We start from the raw sequence: 19,776 nt of genomic DNA, 5'->3' as shown, positions 1-19,776 counted from the left end.
AGGAAGGGCGCCTCCAAACTCCAGAGAAAGAGCCTAGTACGAGCATACTTCAAGGAGGACATTGGGGACATGATTGTCCTGCTCAATAGAATAATAGGAAATCCTCAGGTAGCTCCATTCGAACCCTGGATGTATTATTTCATTAATGAAATAATCAATGGAGTAAAAATGATAGATTGGGCCCGGATGATCAGCGACAACCTAGACAGCCAGCTAAGGAACCTGGAGGCGAATAGGACTTTCTTCATGAGTTCTTGCTTGTTTTATTCTTTGGCCAGGACCTACAGGTACAAAGGTCTCACTTGTAGAGGAGAAGTTGGGAACAAGGAGAACCAATTTTCAGTATATGATTGCTATCCCCAGCTTCACATGGAGGAGAAGTTCCATTTCAAAAGGGTGAATGATACCTTCCTAATGCACATTACCTGGACACTTCAAGGTGGCCTGCACCAGAGGCCCTCTCAAGAGTCTATGGACTTCATCAGTCGGTTCGGGTGTTGGTACATCCAATATCCAAAGTTCACTTACCTCCGAATTTAGGGATTCTCTGGGCCTCCATACAAGCTTCCAGCTTACCCTACCAACCGAGTGGTGTTGCTCGAGGTTGTGAGGCAATTGGAGGAGTACATAGTGATTCAAAGGGATAAGCAAAAGAAGGCAGGTATGTCCTCACTTACAATTGGTAATGGGTTGGAAACATGTCCATCATCACAGGCTGCAGCCACCATTGAGAAAGAATTGGCCTGGTATCCCTTCTATCAGTACAAGGCAAGAAAGGATTTCGATCCATTCCATAGGATAAAGAAGGTCGAAGGGACAACGTTTGAGCACAGATTGGATCTAGAAGACTATTGGGCTAATGCAGCCGATAGTTTCGAGATCCGGAAGAGGTTCTGGTCAAGAATTCCTTTGAGTATAGTGAGAGCAACAGAAGTATTCAGAGTTGCTGATCAGGTAGAAGAAAGCCTAGAACTTCAGCGACCGGGCTTTGAAAAGATGAAGAATGAACCCTTAGTCTTAATAGATTGGATAGAGGGAGAGAAATCAGATCTAGTAGACCTCATGAGGTCGGTGGTTGAGTACTCAAAGTGGTGGACGTCTGAAAAGACAAAACAGTTGAAGGCCAAAGGTATGACTTTGACTTATGAATTAATGGGAGTAGATGATACTCTGTCCATCGACCTTTGTACCTCTGTTGTTGATGCTCGAAATCCAGAAAGTGTTGGGTCTCGAAAGAGGAAGGAGTTGGGTGGAAGCTCCACAAAGGTCACAGGGAAAAGGGCTACAGGTGAGAGAAGAGAATCTAGCGAAAGCCACTCCATCCTAAGTGTTGCTTCCATTGCGCCTGATCAGAGTGCAATTGGGGAGCAAGAGATGAACATCTGTGTGATTGATGATGAAGTAAGTTTGCTTTCCCAACCAGTTGAGGAAGTACTGGAAAAGGTCTTCCGAAGTCTAGACAGGGGGCAAATTGAAGCACCTACAATCTTCTTGGATGGCATACCAGCGAACTCGGGAGAGGCAGATGATGAGTTTGATCGGAACACTATAGAACAATCAACTATAAGATTCCTCCCACCAAACTGTATCTGAACGTTGCCCTTGGGGACAACAATATACACTTCACCTCCAAAAATGACTAAATCTAGAAAAGTGAGAAGTCTTTGAACCAGTCACGCCAATGAGTGAAGTGTCGAGATGAACCGAAGTCTATGTACCAAGCAAAAGACTTCACATGATCTGTAGGTCTTTTCACCATGAAAGCGTAAAAGATTCTTTCTTCTCTTAGTGCTCTACAACATTAGCCTTAGGCTGAGACCCTCCTTGCTTCCGATGTTCGAAAGCCAAATGATTCCGACAGTCCTTTATCAAGTACCATACTTATGGCAATAGTTACATTGGACTTTTTTCTTCTTCGAGCTATCTGGAGACTAACTAGGGCCTTTCTGCTGAGATGACTGAGATTTGCCTTTATCCTTGTGGAAGGATTTCTCTGCCAAGGCTTGTTCTATGGAGGATGGAGTGGCATTGCTACCAAACTATTGTTTCCAATGATCCTGTTGCAGAAGTTTGGTGCAGAACTCTAGAAACTTTAAGTCAACATTAGTTGAAGTAATGTTGAGCGTTTCTATAAAGTGCTCATAGGATTTAGGTAGACTTTTCAGGGTGATGACTACCATATCCTCTTCCTCCATTTTCCAACTAATTGCTTCCAACTTATCACGAATGTCCTTAATCTTTGTCAGACGCTCTTGTAAGGACATATGCTCATCCTTCATGATATGAATAACAACTAGTTCCTCAGAAAGAACAGACGACTCTCGTCTGAGGTTTCATGTAGATCCTTTAGATGGGACTAGATCTCTACAACTGTCTTGCCTGATGACACTTGAGGTAGCTAATCATAAGTAATAGAGAGTTTTATTAGCATCACAACTTCCTAGTTGCGGTCATCAAATTTGTCATGGTCTTGTCCAGTTGTTGTAGGATGAGTTTCCGTACCCAGAATAAGGGCATCGAGGTGGCGATATTCAAAGATAGTCAACATTCGCTACTTCCAGGTGTTGTAATTTCTGCCATTGAATCGTTGACTGCCTTCCAACATTAGGTTGGTCAAAGATGCCATCTTGCATGCTTTCCAAGACATGAAAAATTAGGCAAACAAAAGAGGTAGAAAATTTGAATGCACGAAACCCGATGCATGTGCCCAATGCAAAATCTGAGGCATATTTAGGTACAGACTTTGAGACAAAGAAATACAGTTGGCACAAATCCCAAGGTATGGATTTTGATAGATTCAGAGAAATTTGATGAAGACCCAGAAATCTTTGTAAAAAAACCACAACAAATCTGTTGTTTAAAATTTATTCTGGCAAAATATTGTAGGGTTTATCAAAAACCCTACTCGGCAAAAAGAAGTAGATCAAGATTTTCTAAAAAATGTGCCTTGGCTGTAGAAAAATCAAAGGATTGAGCTAAAACCTTGGCTGACAAAGAACACAAAGATTTTGACCCTTAGGCGCAAATCAAAGTTGCGAAGGCCGCCGTTTATTGTCACATCACAGCAGAACATGGTCTGAAGTTGCATCTCAAAGAAAGAATCACGTGCAAACAGAAAACGTGAAATTAAATTGTGTAAAAAAAAAATAGATCGCAAGTTTCAGAGAAAATAAACCTTGTCGCCGTTTGGGAAAAACGCACACAGAGACACGAGCAGTGAGCATGACAGCACAAGCACTTGTGGGTTGTAGAAAAACGGAGATTGCATGATGCAGATACATGACCCATAGAAAGATCGCGAATATACAAAGCCGTCGACCAAAAACGTAAGCAAAAAACTGGGGCGCGGGCAAAGGAAAATAATTGTGCCGGCCTAAACCAAAGTTTGCAGAAGTAAATCGCATAAAAAAATGACGCAAAAACCCTACATAAACTCGGCCTTGCAAACACCAACGCCATTTCCACACGATTTTTTCAATTGTGAATTACAGAGAGAGAAAATCCACCCAGAAAAAAAATCATTTTTCAAAAAGCTTGAAAAATCTCATTCGAAATTTTTAGAAAAACCAATTTCATTTTCCTGCTCTGATACCATGTTCATGGAATGCAATGATTTTATTAAAAGAATAGAGATGTACGTATAGCATTCACGAAGACAATGTTTCTATTAAGAAACAATTATAGACTGAAGAAAATAGAAACTATCTAATATGTACAATAAATCACATTATTGACCATTAAATAAATAATTATAAAGATATTATTCTAATATTATGTGGGTCGTACTCAAGCTGTTGCAACTCCAAGTAGTGAAGAATGACATACCCAAATCTTCGAATCCCAAGTCACGACTAAAGCTGCAACCTGGAATTGAAATCAACATTGTATCCAAGGAGGGGAGACAATTGCCAAGGCTCTTGCAGGCATTAAACATTATTGCATCTACTCTCATCCTCCCAACAAGAAGGCATGCGGCAGGCTAACTGCCATAAAGTATTTTGAATGCTTGGCTGTTCTCTTTGTGCTATTAATATTGCTATGGTATTTTGTCTTAATCTTTTCTTAGCTCTTTAGATTTTTGCAGTCTCCTCCTTATTATTGCTATTTGTATTTTCTTTGAGTCTGTGGTTTGGCCATTGTGTTGTTTGTTATTGTAACCTAAGTCATCGCATTTGCTGAATTTTTGGCTTTAGGTTCGAAACTCAACGAATTTAAAAAAATAAAAAAAAAATCGTAAATGTTCGCCTCAAATTTGTACGACAAAAATATGAGTTTCCTATTTTAGGGTTCCGGGTGAAGCTGAAGTTCGTTCGTCGTGCGACTGAAGCCGGTTGTGCGTGTTCATGCTTCGTTTGTGTGTCATCCGTCTTTGTTCGTCGCGCGATTGAAGCTGGTCGTGCGTGTTCATGCTTCATCGCGCGACTGAAGTCGGATGTGCGTGTTCATGCTTCGTTTGTGTGTCGTCTGTCTCTATTCGTCGCGCGACTGAAGTTGGTCGTGCTGAAGTTCATTTGTGTGTCGTTCGTTGCGCGACTAAAGCTTGTTCGCGCTCCATTTGTGTGTGTTCTGTGTGTTCGCGAACCCCTGCCTAGGCGCCGCAGGGTTCCCCTGATGTTCGTTTATGCTATTCATATTCATAAATATTATTGTTTTTTTGCCTTACGAGGTGAGAGTTTATTATTTTGATTTATATTAATTTTTATTAAAATATAAACGTGAAAATATTATTGTTTTTTTTCTAGGTTACCGGGTTTGCCTCTGGGCCCCCTTGGTACGGGTCCGGTTCGAAGGGTTGAACCCAGTCAAACCCGGGCGGACCCAGTTGAACCCGGGCGGCTGGGCGGCCCGTAAAGTCAAAAAACAATGCAATTTTTTTTTTTTCAATTCCGCCTTGTAAAAAGTGAAAGTTATAACCTGAAATTGACTTCTAAAACATTTTATTGACTCATTTCACCTCATTTGTGTTGCAAACAAAAGTTTTATGAGAGCAGGTTGAAGAAAGGGTGAACAAAATTTGGCTTCCAAGATCAAAGAGGAGTTGAAGACTGATTTTTGAAGCTTCAACAAGTGTTGCAGCATCATTTCCATACATTTTCAAGCTTCCATTGGCTACAAGAGGTGGGTTTTTAAACATTTTTTTTCAACTATTTTTGTTTCACAAATTGTCAAACATGAAACTTGAATTTTTTTTCATTATTTAGTTTTTGTTTTTGAATATGTTTATATTATTTCTTGCCGTAGGAACTAGAATGGCATCTACATCTTCCTCCATTGGCAATGAACAAATAATTGCAAAACAAAGAAATGATCCAAATTCTCCCTTATGGAAATATGTGGACATTATAAAACAACTTCCGGGAGGTGGGGGATTCCGTTGGAAATGCCATGGATGTGATATTGAATGTAATAGTTCATATTATCGGGTGGTAGGCCATTTGTGTGGAATAAAAGGAAGAGCATCAAAAAATGCCCTGGAAAAAATGGTAAACCTATACCAGATGAGACAGTGATGAAATATATTAGGGAGCATGAGGTGGCAAAAGAGAGGGAAGCCCGTCGATTGAACCAAACCGCATCAAAGAAAACAAAAGGAATGCAAGGCCCTTCTAATCCCACTATTGTAGTAGAAGACCACCCCTTCTTTGCCACAAATGAACCTCAAAGTGAACCACCCTTGACACGTAAAAGAACAAAGGGGCCTTTAGACATTGCATTCCAAAATGAGAGTAGAGACAATGCTGACGAAGATATAGTAAGGTGCATTTATGCAAATGGGTTGTCAATCAATGTTGTTCGCTCCCCATATTGGAAGCAAATGATAAAAAGTGTTAATGAGGCTCCAAGAGGGTATAAGGGCCCTGGTTATGAGAAGGTACGTGGAACATTATTGGAGAAAGAGGTCAAGAGGGTTGAAGATGCATTGAAACCCATAAGGGATTCATGGGTTGAGACAGGTGTAACAATTGTTTCAGATGGGTGGAAAGATGCTAAAAACCGTCCCTTGATCAATGTCATAGCGGTGTCCCCTAAAGGAGCGATGTTTTTGAAAGCTATGGATTGTGAGGGCCAAATAAAAGATGGCCAATTTATTGCAGAAATTCTCATCTCTGCCATTGAGTCTGTGGGACCCTGCAATGCTGTCCAAGTCATAACGGATAATGCAAAAAAATGTAGAGCTGCTGGTTTGTTGGCTGAGCAACGCTATGATCACATCTTTTGGACACCTTGTGCAGTACATTCACTCAATCTTATGCTACAAAGGATTGGGCAAAAATTAAAATGGATTAGAGATGTGTATGCAGAGGTCGAGGACATCCAGATGTTCATCACAAACCACCACATGTCTCAAGGGATTTTTAGAACCTATTCGAATTTGGAGCTATTGAAGGTAAGTGAAATAGTAATTTAATTTTACATTTTTTGATTTTTTTAAATTTTCAATGTTCATAATATCACTATGTAAGCTATATTGTGTATTCTTCTTTAAAGTTTGGCTTTATTTTTTAATCATTTGGCATTAATTTGTGTTATAGGTTGCTGAGACCCGTTTTGCATCAAACACAATCGTCTTAAGACGACTTGTGAAAGTTAGAGTGGCACTATGCAATATGGTGATCAACACCAATTGGGCTGTATGGAAGCAAAGTAGCATTGAGAGGGCAGAAAAAATTAGGGATAGAATATTGAATGAGGAATGGTGGGATCTTGTTACATATCTCCTAAGTATCACTGAGCCCATCATGAGCATGATTCGCTATACAGACATTGATAGGCCTTGCATAGGTGAGATTTATGATGGCATTGACTCAATGCTTGAAAAAAATAAAGGTCACTATAAATGAAAAAGAGAATGATCCTCAAGAGAAATTCTTCAAAGAACTGGAAGTAATTATTGTAGAAAGGTTGAATAAGATGACCACTCCTTTGCACCTTCTTGCCTATCCCTTACACCTAAGTACTATAGCAATCAGTTTCTTGATAAACCAGGAAGGATTCCACCATGGAGAGATCTAGAAGTATCTAATGGGTACAAGGCAGAATTTCTTAGACTATATCCCGATGATGATTTGCGAGATGTTGTTACAAATGAGTTCATAGAATTCGCAAATGGGAATGGTCTAAGTGTTGATGCACTTTGTCATAGATCCAAGAAGGATGCTCATAGCTGGTGGTACTTCCATGGCACATTCTTCCAACACCTACAACCCCTCGCTATAAAAGTTTTATCACAAGTAAGTTTAATTAATTAAAATTTTAAAGTTACAAGTTTTAGTTTATTTATAGTTTACTTTGTCTTCATAGGTTGCTAGTTCATTTGCTTTAGAAAGAAATTGGAGCACATACTCTTTCATCCACTCAGTAAAGCATAATAGGCTGCTATCAAAAAGGGCGGAGAATTTAGTATATGTGCATTCCAACCTACTTCTTCTTTCACACAAACAACATGACTACACACAAGGGGAAACAAAGATGTCACAAAGAGCATACTGATTTGGATGCTCTTGCTTCTCAGCTTCTTGCATTGACACTTGATGACTCGGAAATTGAGCCAACTTATAGTGCAAGTGGCATTGGCTCATCTAATGTCAATGTCAATGAGGAGGAGGAGGATGAATTAGATGATCCATTTGATGATTAAACTTTAAGTTTATATTGTTGAAAGTTGAAACAATGATACTTGAATATTTTGTCATTTTGATATTAAACTTGATGTATATGATGCTATTACGGTATGATCATGATGCTATGATTACAAGTTTATGTTTGTTTTGTTGTTTATATGATGCTATGTGACATGCAAATTTTAATTCATGCTTATAGGCTTCATAAATATCAAAATATATATATATATATATATATATATATATATAATTTACATGTTTTTGTACTAACGAACCCAAATGAACCCAAACCCCTTTTCAAAATTTTGCCGTATCGGCATACCAGGTTCTTCGAATCCGAACCGGTGCTCGAACTCGAACCAGTAACTTAGTTTTTTTTCCTTACAGTGAGGGCTTTATTATTTTAAAATTTTAATTTATATTAATTTTTGTTATAATATTAATATTTAGTATATTTAGCGAATTCTCGATAGAATGAATCTCCGAAATAGAGACAGCAAAGAGTGTGGGGTTCCGTCGACTTCTGGAAGGGCTCCTCCTCTGCAGGATCAACCCTGGCAAGTGGTTTGAAGCAGGAGAACCATTAATGTGGAAAAGAGAAAGGCTAAGGGCACACTGGACATAGCCCATATTTGGGCAGTCCCCATTACCGCACAAATCCCCTCATTCGCTACCAAAGCAAACAGGGTTCCATTAGGTTCAAAGGCTGAATATGATTGGTCTCAACTCAGACCTCGGAGATACTAGGCAGAGGGTTCAATAAAACCATCCAGAATCGGAGAACCCGCACCTCATAGCAATATCAAAAACACTCATGTAATGCAAAAAGCATGGAAAGAGCCAAAAAGCCCTATGAGAAAACAGATATCCACAAATCCCAAAAACCCTAGGCCAGAGCCCATCAAAATCACGGCTCCAAATGCCGCTACGGAGTTAAGAAATTACTGAACTAAGCACGGACTATTTGCAAAATGGGAAGGTAGCAGGCAATCCTCATCAAAAATAGCCAACTGGTGGAGAGAAACGTTCTGCGGCTAGGTAAGTATAATATCCTTAACCAACAAATTCATCTTTATTGAATGCCTTAAGGAATCGTTAAAATCTAGATTGCTAGAGGGAGAACAGGTGTTTTACAAAGGAATGAATTTTAAGTTTCTTGATTGGAAACCTAAATTTGATTCGAATAGACACGAATTTAACATAGAATCTCGATGGATAATCATTCATAGCCTCCCTGTAGAGCTAATGCATGTCAAGATTCTTATTGACATTGGCAATATTTTAGGTAAATTTGTCGCTCTAGAGAAAAACTGGTCGGACAATTCCGACATTAAAATACTAATAGATGTAGAGAGAAGCACTAATAATTTAAGAAATATATCCATCAACACGATGGATGGGAATTATAATTTAATTCCCGAATGGTTTAATGGTGAGATTGCGGAGGAGATATACGGTTTAAGCCCTAATGTTAGAAAACCACAGGATAGTAAAAAAGGGGAACTAAGGAAACCAGCTAACAAGGTTAACATCCAATTCAACAATGACATTGGTGGTTTCACCATTACGGAATCACAGATTGGGGATAAACAGGGGCCACCGTCTATTACCCAGATTAGAAATAATCCAATCAAATCTGCCAACAACAACGAGGTCCCGACAACGCCTGATGAGGGCAAAATTCAAAAAGAATTGGGAGATGTCATTGACCACCTAATGGGAAAGTTCGCAAAAGAAATAATAGACGAAATGATTTAGGAAGCCAAGATAGCAGAAAATAACATCCCCTCGGAAGATTATGATCACATCTCAGACATTCCTCAGGAAATGAATAATATGAATGAACAAGAAGAAGTGGTTCCTGAAACTCAGAACATGGATAACCCTTCTCCTGTGGTTAATGGGATGAATGAAGAAGAAGAAAGAAACTTCATAATCAAGGAATTAATTAACATGCAGGAGGAGGAAAGGAACTGGGAATCAAATGTTAATCTCGAGGACACACCCAACATGGGTATAATGCTGATAGAAGGAAATAAAGAGAACCCTAACTGTGGCAAACCCGGTAACATTAAGAGAGGTCGAAAGTCTTTTTTAGACAAAATGAAATTGGATGGGTAGGTGGAGGGGCAGACCAAAATAACAACCCTATTTGTTCCAGGAAAGAGCCAGCCAACCCCCAGAGTGGAATAAAAATATTGACATGGAATGTAAGGGGCCTAGGTGCCCCTAGTAAGCAACGCTTGATTAAGCGTAGCTTAAAAAGATCTGATATGGATATAGTCATGTTACAAGAAACTAAATTAAACAAGGAAGATATGTCCAAATTCTGTAGGAACCTCTACCAATGGCAGATGGAGACAACAGAATCCACTGGGGCATCAGGAGGACTGGCATTACTGTGGAAGAAAAACACAATAATATTTACAGGATATGTCAAGGTGCAATACTGGATGGCGGGCAAAATAAAAGCACTTGATAGAGATACATAATTTATCATCATAAATGTCTATGGCCCGATAACTACGGAGAAGAAAAAGTTAGTATGGCTAGAAATTGATCATTTTTTAACAAATCAGATGGCACCACACTACATTATAGGTGGAGACTTCAATACCATTCTCCATCAATCAGAGAAACGTGGAGGATCAAAAATCATGAGGCAACCTCAAAAAGATTTTATGGAATGGATAAATAATAACTATCTTTTAGAAATAAAAACTGACAGGGGTTCGCACACATGGAATAACAGGAGATCGGGTTTCTCCAACATCTCCGAAATATTGGACAATTTCTTCTTTAAAGGGGATCTAACTTCCTTTCAAATAGTGATGAAAGCCTCTGTGCTGCTATGGTCAGGTTCCGATCACTTTCCAGTGATGCTAGAACTAGTGGGAGAACTGAAAACCTCTGGGAGACCATTCAAGTTCGAATTCATGTGGTTTAAGCATGAGGATTTTTTCCCTAACATACAAAAATGGTGGATAGAAAGTAATTTTCAAGGTTCCAAAATGTTCCGTTTAACTTTGAAATTAAAAGAAATTAAACATAAATTACTAGATTGGAACAAGGAAAGATTTAAGAACATCTTTGAGGAAAAATTAAGAATTGAAAAAGAACTAGAGAATGTAAATATAGAAGTAATTCAGCTTGGGATGGATTAAGTCTTATACAAAATAGAGAAAAGGCTCCTAGGTGAATTTGAAGACATTCTAGCCAAGGAAGAAATTTTCTGGAAACAAAAATCCAGAGAAGTATGGTTGAGTGATGGAGATAAAAATACTAAGTTCTTTCATAATAGTGTCAAGCTGAGGAGAGCTAAGAATAGAATCCCTCAAATTACTAATGAGGAAAACCAGATAATCATAGATCAAAAGATGATTGCGGAGGATGCAATCCAATACTTTAGAAATATGTTGAATAATTGGGAATACTCGGATCTCCCACATAATCGGGATTTGATTAAAAACATTCCTAAACTACTATCAGAAGAGGACAATAAGATGTTAAATGCCAAAATCACTAAGGAAGAAGTAAAACAGGCTCTATCACAATTTTCAGGGGACAAGGCCCCTAGACCAGATGGATACCCTGCTGGCTTCTACCAGAAATGCTGGCATATTATAGGAGATGAAGTATTGGATGCCTTAGAAGCTGCTAGAAATGCAGGCAATTTTCTGAAGGAGATAAACAGTACATTCTTAGCACTTCTACCTAAAAAAGAAAATCCTTCAAAATGGGAAGAATTCGGACCCATATCTTTATGCAACATGACATATAAATTATTAACTAAAGTCATGGCCAATAGATTAAAAAAGCTCCTACCAGTTATCATTTTTGAAGAACAAACAGGGTTTGTTCCTAACAGATCAATCTTGGATGGGATAATTATTGTCCAAGAGGATATTCATTCCATACAAAATCAAAGACAACCAAATATGCTAATAAAACTTGATATCAAGAAAGCATATGATAAAGTAGATTGGTACATCCTATGCAGCTGCATGAAAGCCTTCAGCTTTATTAGACAATGGATTAATTGGGTATATAGATGTATTTCAAGTCCCAATTACTCGATTTTGATAAACGGAAAACCGGAAGGATATTTTGAAGCAACAAGGGGTTTGAGAGAGGGGGATCCGCTCTCCCCCTTCTTATTTATTATAATGTCCGAAGCCTTAGGAAGAGCCTTTAATGCCTCAAGATTAGGAGTCAGGCTGCAAGGTATACAGATAACAACAGGGGTAGAACCTTGTACACATCAGCAATTTGCAGATGATACAATGATATTGGGGATGGGCAAACTCAAAGAGGCTAAGGAAATCAAGAGAATCCTACTCGCATATGGAAAAGCGTTGTGAGAATTAGTAAATAACCAAAAATCAGAATTTTTTTGCTTTAATATGTCTATTCAAGAGGAAAATAAAATAGCTAGCTGGCTTGGGTATAGAATTGGACAATTACCATGCACATATTTAGGTATTCCAATAGACAAAGGAACAAGATCCAACAAGCTTTGGGACCACCTCATTGAACGTATCAAGAAAAGACTTTCGTCTTGGAAAGGCCTTTGGTTGACAGGGGCAGGCAGATTAACATTGATTAAATCAGTCTTATCGGCAATACCCATTTACCTTCTATCTTGCATTCCTATATCAATAGGAGTACATAAGAACATATCCCAAATTATCAGAAATTTTTATTGGCAGGGCACATAAGACAAAAACAAAATTAAATTGATATCTTGGGACAAAATTTGCAAAGACAAATGCGATGGGGGCACGGGTATAAGGAACCTATCATGGCAGAACAAGGCCTTAGGGGCAAAATTAATCTGGAGGACATATGTTTCATCCGATGCTAAATGGGCTAGAATCCTAAGAAATAAGTATCTGGCAAGCAACCAGAAGGAGGCAATATTCAGGGAAAACCACTTGCAGAAGGGTTCTAGAATATGGAATTTTATAAAAGATTGTTGCCCCATCATAATAAATCATCTGACTTGGGACATCCACAATGGCAAATCGGCATTGTTTTAGGAAGATTCCTGGGGGGACCAACCTCCAATAGACGTATTGATGGATACATCCAACATCAAGCATCAAATAGAGAACCTTTGGGGGAATTATGTAAAGGATTACATAATTCCTGAATCAAAATCAGTATTTGGATGGAAATGGAAAAACATGCGTTCATTTATGCTTGAAATCAAATTCCAAGAATTGCAAAAAATACTTAATCACAGACTGATTTCTTTTAGAAATGGGGATGATATTTTAGTATGGTCAAGTTCCAAGGACGGGCAATATAACTGCAGAGATGGCTTCAGAAGCATATACAATAAGGCAAAAGTCAGCAAAGATCACATTCCAGGCAAACTCTGCTGGAATAAATTGTGTCTTCCAAAGGCAGGCTTCTTTGCTTGGGCGGCAATCCAAAGAAAAGTATGTACTGCTGATCAATTCAGACGTAGGGGATATGAAGGACCATCAATTTGTCTATTATGTAGAGAAGATGAGGAAACAAGTGATCATATTTTCATGACATGCAAATATACCCAGAAATGCTGGTACTGGCTAATGGCACAGCTAGGATGGTCAAGAGCTATTAGTTCCTCCTTGATAGAATGGTGTTCATACTGGCCAATTATCAAGAAGAACAGTCTATTTCATAATTTATGGATCTGCAGCCCATCCATAGTAATATGGGAGATCTGGAAAGAAAGAAATAGGAGAATATTTCAAGAAAAGGAAATGCAAGTAGAAAAGCTCATAATTAAAATAAAAGTGGCTATAACTGAAATCTCCAATAATAGGAATATGAACAATCCATTATACGGAAAGTCATTCACAGAATGGGACAACTTTATTAGAATGCAATGGAGTGGAATAAAGATCCCTCCTTTTACTGGAAAAACGGGAACAAACAAAGAAGAGATAAGGAGAACATGCAAATGGCAACCCCCAAAACCTGGATGGTTCAAATTAAATTTTGATGGAGCATCTAGAGGAAACCCTGGAATTGCAAGGGCAGGATGTATTATACATTCAGATAAGGGAAAGTGTATTGGATCTAAATCCATTCATTTAGGACAGACCACCAACAATACCGCTGAATTCCTAAGCCTCATAGAAGGACTAAATATGTGCAGAGAACTAAGGATAGATAAATTAGAAATTGAAGGTGACTCGGCAATAATAATTAATGCAATTAGGACTAAAGGAATGCCTAATTGGAAACTTAAAGGTATTCTCGATAAAGCATTGGAATTACTCAATAATTTCATAGATTTCACTATTAACCACATATACAGAGAGGCAAATTCGGCAACCGATGCTCTAGCCAATTTAGGGGCTGATGGGATAACTGAGACAACGATTAATATTTCAGACTCTACTGATAAGGAGCAAACTGGATAAACAAATATTTGAAAATATATCTATACGTTTCAATCTATAGATATACAGCGATACCCACGGATATATATATAAATGCATATATATATGAATAGATTTTTATATAAATTGAACAAGTAATGATATATATTTGCACACACACACACACACACACACACACACACACACACATATATATACAAATGTATAAATATATATACATATACTTATATATTTATATGTATATATATACATATGTGCTTATGTATATCCAAATATATATATGTATAAATATATTTGGCAGATTTATATATATATATATGTATATCCTGTCTATATATATATATATATATAGATATACATATGTATATATATATCTATATATATATATATCTTACTTATATATCTATATATATAATCATATATATCTAGATTTATATATATTTGTATATACCTATATATATATATTTATACATATGGGTACACATATATTGTTATATACTTGTATTTACATATATATGCATTTATAGAGATACGGTCTTTCACTCTTACCCTCATGGCAATTATCCGAAACTCATATTAAGATTATAGACACTCATATAATTAAATTCTCATCAAGATTAAGGATTAGCATTTAATCATGAGTACCATGCCTAGAGGCCTATAAGTCCTTTAACTCATATATCAGAGGACGATCATTAATTTAGCGGCCGGTGATACTCATATTATGGAGTAATTAACCCACAGAGAGGAGCACTTGAACATTATAGCTGGCAGGATCCCCACGAAATCCTGATAATAATGATTTGTTAGGGCTTCGGTGTGAGGCGTACTTGCTTGTTCTTCTGCCAAAATTAATTTGGGCTCCTCGACATGATTTTACCACATACAACGCATCATTCAAGGATATGTGATATTTTGTATCCAATGAGATCCATCCACAGTGGGTTTTGGCGTGCATGTTTTTAGAAAGAATGAGCAAACTTTGCTCTTTTACATCGTGAACACATTCGGCCACTAACTAAAGCTTCAGATTGAATAGGAGGTGCTTTGTAATAACATAGACTCCCAGAAGTGAGAAAAATCAGATAATGGATACCCCGATTAAACTTTGCAGTTCAAAAAGGCAAATGGCCTTTGACAGAGCCATCACTAGAGACCGCCTCAAGTGCATCATGTGTCTTCCCCATACCTTAGTGATTGATGCGGTTGAGAACATCCTAGGCCCAAACTTTCTTACAAATTCAGACAAAACCAGGGCCAACACGGATGTGGCCGCCATGTTTCTTGCTGTGACTCTGAGCTCCACCAAAAATCGTGAGGAAACTAGTGCTCTGTGTAAAGAGGTCTTCACTGCCTCTATCTTGGGTGATCTTGAGTGGGTTTTAGTCAATATTGACAACGAGTGGACTATCCCTCGGCCACGGAATTATGATATTCTCATTCGAAATAATAGGCTTGTTCCTCGTCTCCCTATCATCTCGACGGATGGCGTGCCTGTCTCCGAGGAAAGGCTTGAGGTAATCAACATAAATGTCAACTTTTTGCTCTTCTTATTTCATGTGAGACACCCTCCAAAACCCACTTGGTTTGAGGACTTCCTCAAAGCTGAGGGTCTGGTTCTGGAGGATGAGAATGCTTCTTCCTCGTCTTCTGGGTCGGAATGATTTGGATCGGCTTTCTGGGAAGTGCTTGGGTCCATTTTTGAAAATCAGTCAAAATTATTTTGCATGAGATATTATTGTAACTAAAGACTTGGATCATAGTAGACTATTGTTTTTAAGTAAAATAGGGTTTATTTTGCAATTAACAGAGACCAGGGCATAGATAGCAAGTAACATCGAATCTTAAAAAACAAACTAAAGTAACATATAGGACACTAAATTAGTATGATATTATCCTAAAAATTACTAAGACTTTATAGGTATGAAGGAATATCTATTATATAGACATATTTCAGCATTTTGTTATGAATACCCAGCAATTTGATTAGATACTCTAGATATTTACAAGCATTTGGATGCATGCATCTATTGATATTTATTCACATTTGTTGTGATCATATCAGAATGAGTAATTTTGATTTATTTTGAATAGTAGAATAATGACTGTAGCACTCAAATGCCACTTGTTGAAGTTATCTATTTTTTGACATCCCCCTGTCATAGCTTAAGACGGTGGATTATAGGTGGCTAACATGCAAATTTGAATATTCATTTATTTCGTCACCTTCTTTGCTATAAATTTACTGGGTTGGGAGGGTCGGTATGACTGAATCTCCTTTACCAACTCTTGTTGTTGTAGCTTGGATCTTATCCTTTATTAAGGACAAAATCCAGGGGCATAAACAAGAGTTGGTAGATTGAAGATTATTTGGTTGATTAGGGCACTGATCAATCTTGTTCCAGCCTAATTGTAATCAGAATCTCAATTTTATTTCTTTAATTTCTTTATTTTATGATCTCGAAAGATTGGTTTTCACAGGAAATTGCATGATGGTAAGAGTCTAACTTTACAGATGAATTTTCATATGATATAAATGTTTGGATAACACTAACAAATCTGCCAAGTGTTTGAGATATAACAATGCAGGCCAAACAGGTTATCTCGGGCAATTAAGGAGAGACTATAAATAACTAAAGAACAACTTCTGAGCCAAACTGCCGGAAGCTGAGGAAATGATTAATTGATTATTAAAAACAATACTTTTGGGCTTGTAAGGGAAGGGAATATAAAAATACCCCCCCACCTGATCACCCTGGCCCGGGGTGATGATGTATTAAATCTGAAACTATTATAAATGATTTGCTGGACTATGGTTCCGAGCAAGGCTGGAGGTTTTCTCGCCTCCACTCTTTCCTACTGGCGCCCGCATGAGTGGAGTATTGTATAATTTCAAAATGATTAATAAAATTCTTGGCCTTGGCCTCTTATCGAAAAAAAATTAAAAAATATTTAGTATATTTAATTTATCTTTATTCTATTTTACTTAAACTAGAGTAAAATATTATATTATATTATTTTACTTAATATATTAATTTTGGTTTTTTATAATTTATTGTATATATTATTTACATTTGAAAAAAATTATATAAGGCAAATTTAATGCCGATTTTTTTTTTTCGTATTTTTTGCCCTTGCCGAATTTCAACCGAATTTCATGGTAGCCAAACTCGAACTCGAATTCGAATGTGGTGACTTAGATTGTAACTGAAGTTTGTTCCATACCCTTTGACCTATTCTTGTTCGTTCATGGACTTTAATATATTTTCTTTCTTTCTTTATTTCAATATTTGTAATATGCCCTGCCATGTGGAACTGGATTTCCTTACAGTGTTTTTTGTAATGACCTTTATATCAATATAAGCATTTTTTTGTTTAAAATAAAAAAGAAAAAGAAAAAAATTCTACTTCAATCTTTCTAAATTTTATTTGCATCAAAATATTGCATCCCATATAACTGTTGTAATGACTATTATTTTTCTAAAATTTCCTTTTTGTGCAACAGTACCTTGGCTGGTAGCTGCAAATCCAGTGAACTATGGTCGACCGTGTGAGTTGTCTTGTGTAGAAGCATTAGCAGCAGCATTGTTTATATGGTATGGAAGTATGCTTAATCATATTATATATTTGCATTTTGTTTTCTAGAGAATGGAAGAGATAAATATACACACATGAAAAGCAACTATAAACTTTGCACTAAAGATGCATGAATAAAATAGGTGGGGCTAATCCTAAAGTGGTACAACCTTACTCCATAAAAATATTGTGTAAGTACAAATATCTCTATTAGCAAAGTATTCCTCTACGAAGCATGGAGCTGGTCAAGACCAAAATGGTAACCATGTTCAGACAATTGGAGATCTGTGTTGTCAGATCTGTTATAGCTAGGCTTGGTCCAAAAGTATCAATGACGTTATTGTCTATCAAATGCAAAAAGACCAATACAAGATCAAAAAAAGTTGATATGACAAGATTTGGGCCTGAGGGGGTTAAGGTAGACAATCATCTAATACCCATGATTGATGAATGTTTTGCGACAGATATAGATAGTATTATCTCCATAAGCCAAGATATGGTTAAGGGGAAGGCACTTGATGCCAAGAAGTGGATACTGTACTACAGTAAAACTGTTGGGGTTGGGTGTGTATGGGTTTATCTAACATGCTAAAATTTCGAAAACTGATGTTTAGGAAACTATGTTTGGAAACTTAAGATGAGTTTGCATGTTAAGTAACTTAGATTGGTAACCTCTTGTCAATTACATTTGTATGACATGAATCCCTAGAATACTTACATTCTTTCATATTCTTGTTTGTGGGATATATTTCAATCTATAATATTCTTTTGACAGTTTACTTAAATGGATATGAAAAGTAGGACAGTAATAACTACATGTATCTGCATTTGAGGTAAAATAGACTAGATGTGGTGATTCCTTTAAGGTTATTTATTTTCTTGTTAATAGTGTGTTTCAATCTATGCTTACTTTTGATCATTATCCTTAATATAAGAAAAAATGATGATTGATGATGACCTTTTTATTAGAGCATATTGTTATAAATTGTACTCATTCTGACGTACCTTTATGAGTATGTAGAATTAGAGTATCCCAATTCTAATCAATTATATTCTAGAATAGATATATCATTTATTCTGGACAGCAAATTGTTCTAGGTGTTCTCTTATGCTATGCATACATCAATTTGGGTGCAAAAGAACTGCTTTTCTTCATGTCATGTTGGAAAGTGTACAAGGAGGTGATAGCAATAAGTTCATTGGTGAAACATTATATCTGCGACAATCAAGGTGATTTTCACTAGGCAGCGTGAGCAGACAAGGACAAGATGTCACCCCGTTTTTTATATCCTATAAATTTTAATTTATGAATGACATTAGAGTGTTGTATTACTCCTTTTAAATGTCAGTCATTTGGTGTAGATAAATGGGCTCTAAGAAAATTGACAATACAAGAGAAAGCAACAAAGCAGAATATTCTGAGGATGCGTATTGCAGGTAGTTCTTGGATCAGATCCAATGAAGAGAACTCTAGTCACTGTGTCGAAAAAAATTATTAACATTAATCCTAAGCTTTAACAAGAGACGCATTTGTGGGAGGACATGACTTAGTGCCATATGAAACACTGTGGCAATAGTGGTGGAGATCTCAGAAGCAGTTAGATGAGGACATAAGATTCCAAGATACCCTTAAGAACATACTAGTGACAAATAACAACAAATATTGAGGTCATAGTTTCTGAATTGAGAGCTAAAGGCAAGTTGGTACTTGGTGTGGAGAAGCCAAGCTCAAAATTTTTGAGACTTGGAAAAGTTAGGTGCTAAGAAAATGTAATGTTCCTTTCTGCATAGTACGGAACTACTAATTAGACTATTGAATTCTTGTAGGCTAAAGTCAGATTAACGGGAATAATTTTATTTTATTATTTAATATTATCCGACATTTATAAGTTTATGAGTAGTATTATTTCATTAATTTAATAAGCTTTATAAAGCTAAATAAATAAGTCACTTTATTTACTAGGTTTAATTAAAATATTAAAAGAGCAATAAATCGAAAAGTTGTAGTGGCTGCTAGGGAATGTTATAAAAAGTCATTTTGAGGTTCATTTTCATATGCTTGGAATATATTTTTCTTTGGATTGGATTTTAAGAGGTTTTGGAGAAGCGAATCCTAGGATAGAAGGGTTACTGGGTTCATGTTGGTGTGTTTTTATGCACGCGCAACTTAGAATAAAATA

General features: G+C 36.9%; 1 protein-coding gene across 4 annotated transcripts in view; it reads left to right on the top strand.

Annotated features, from left to right (window-relative positions):
• The window catches only part of LOC131039209 (uncharacterized), a 138,635-nt gene that overhangs the window by 78,814 nt on the left and 40,045 nt on the right, over positions 1–19,776 (top strand). For all 4 annotated transcript variants that reach the window (XM_057971895.2, XM_059212021.1, XM_059212020.1 and 1 more), the window contains one exon: positions 17,526–17,616. In XM_057971895.2, the coding sequence (XP_057827878.2) occupies positions 17,526–17,616 (91 nt within the window). The remainder of the gene's footprint in view (positions 1–17,525; positions 17,617–19,776) is intronic.

Source organism: Cryptomeria japonica, chromosome 10 (assembly GCF_030272615.1).
Source record: "Cryptomeria japonica chromosome 10, Sugi_1.0, whole genome shotgun sequence".
NCBI lineage: Eukaryota > Viridiplantae > Streptophyta > Pinopsida > Cupressales > Cupressaceae > Cryptomeria > Cryptomeria japonica.
The sequence above is the reverse complement of the archived record's forward strand: the minus strand, read 5'-3'. Positions and strand labels throughout refer to the sequence as shown.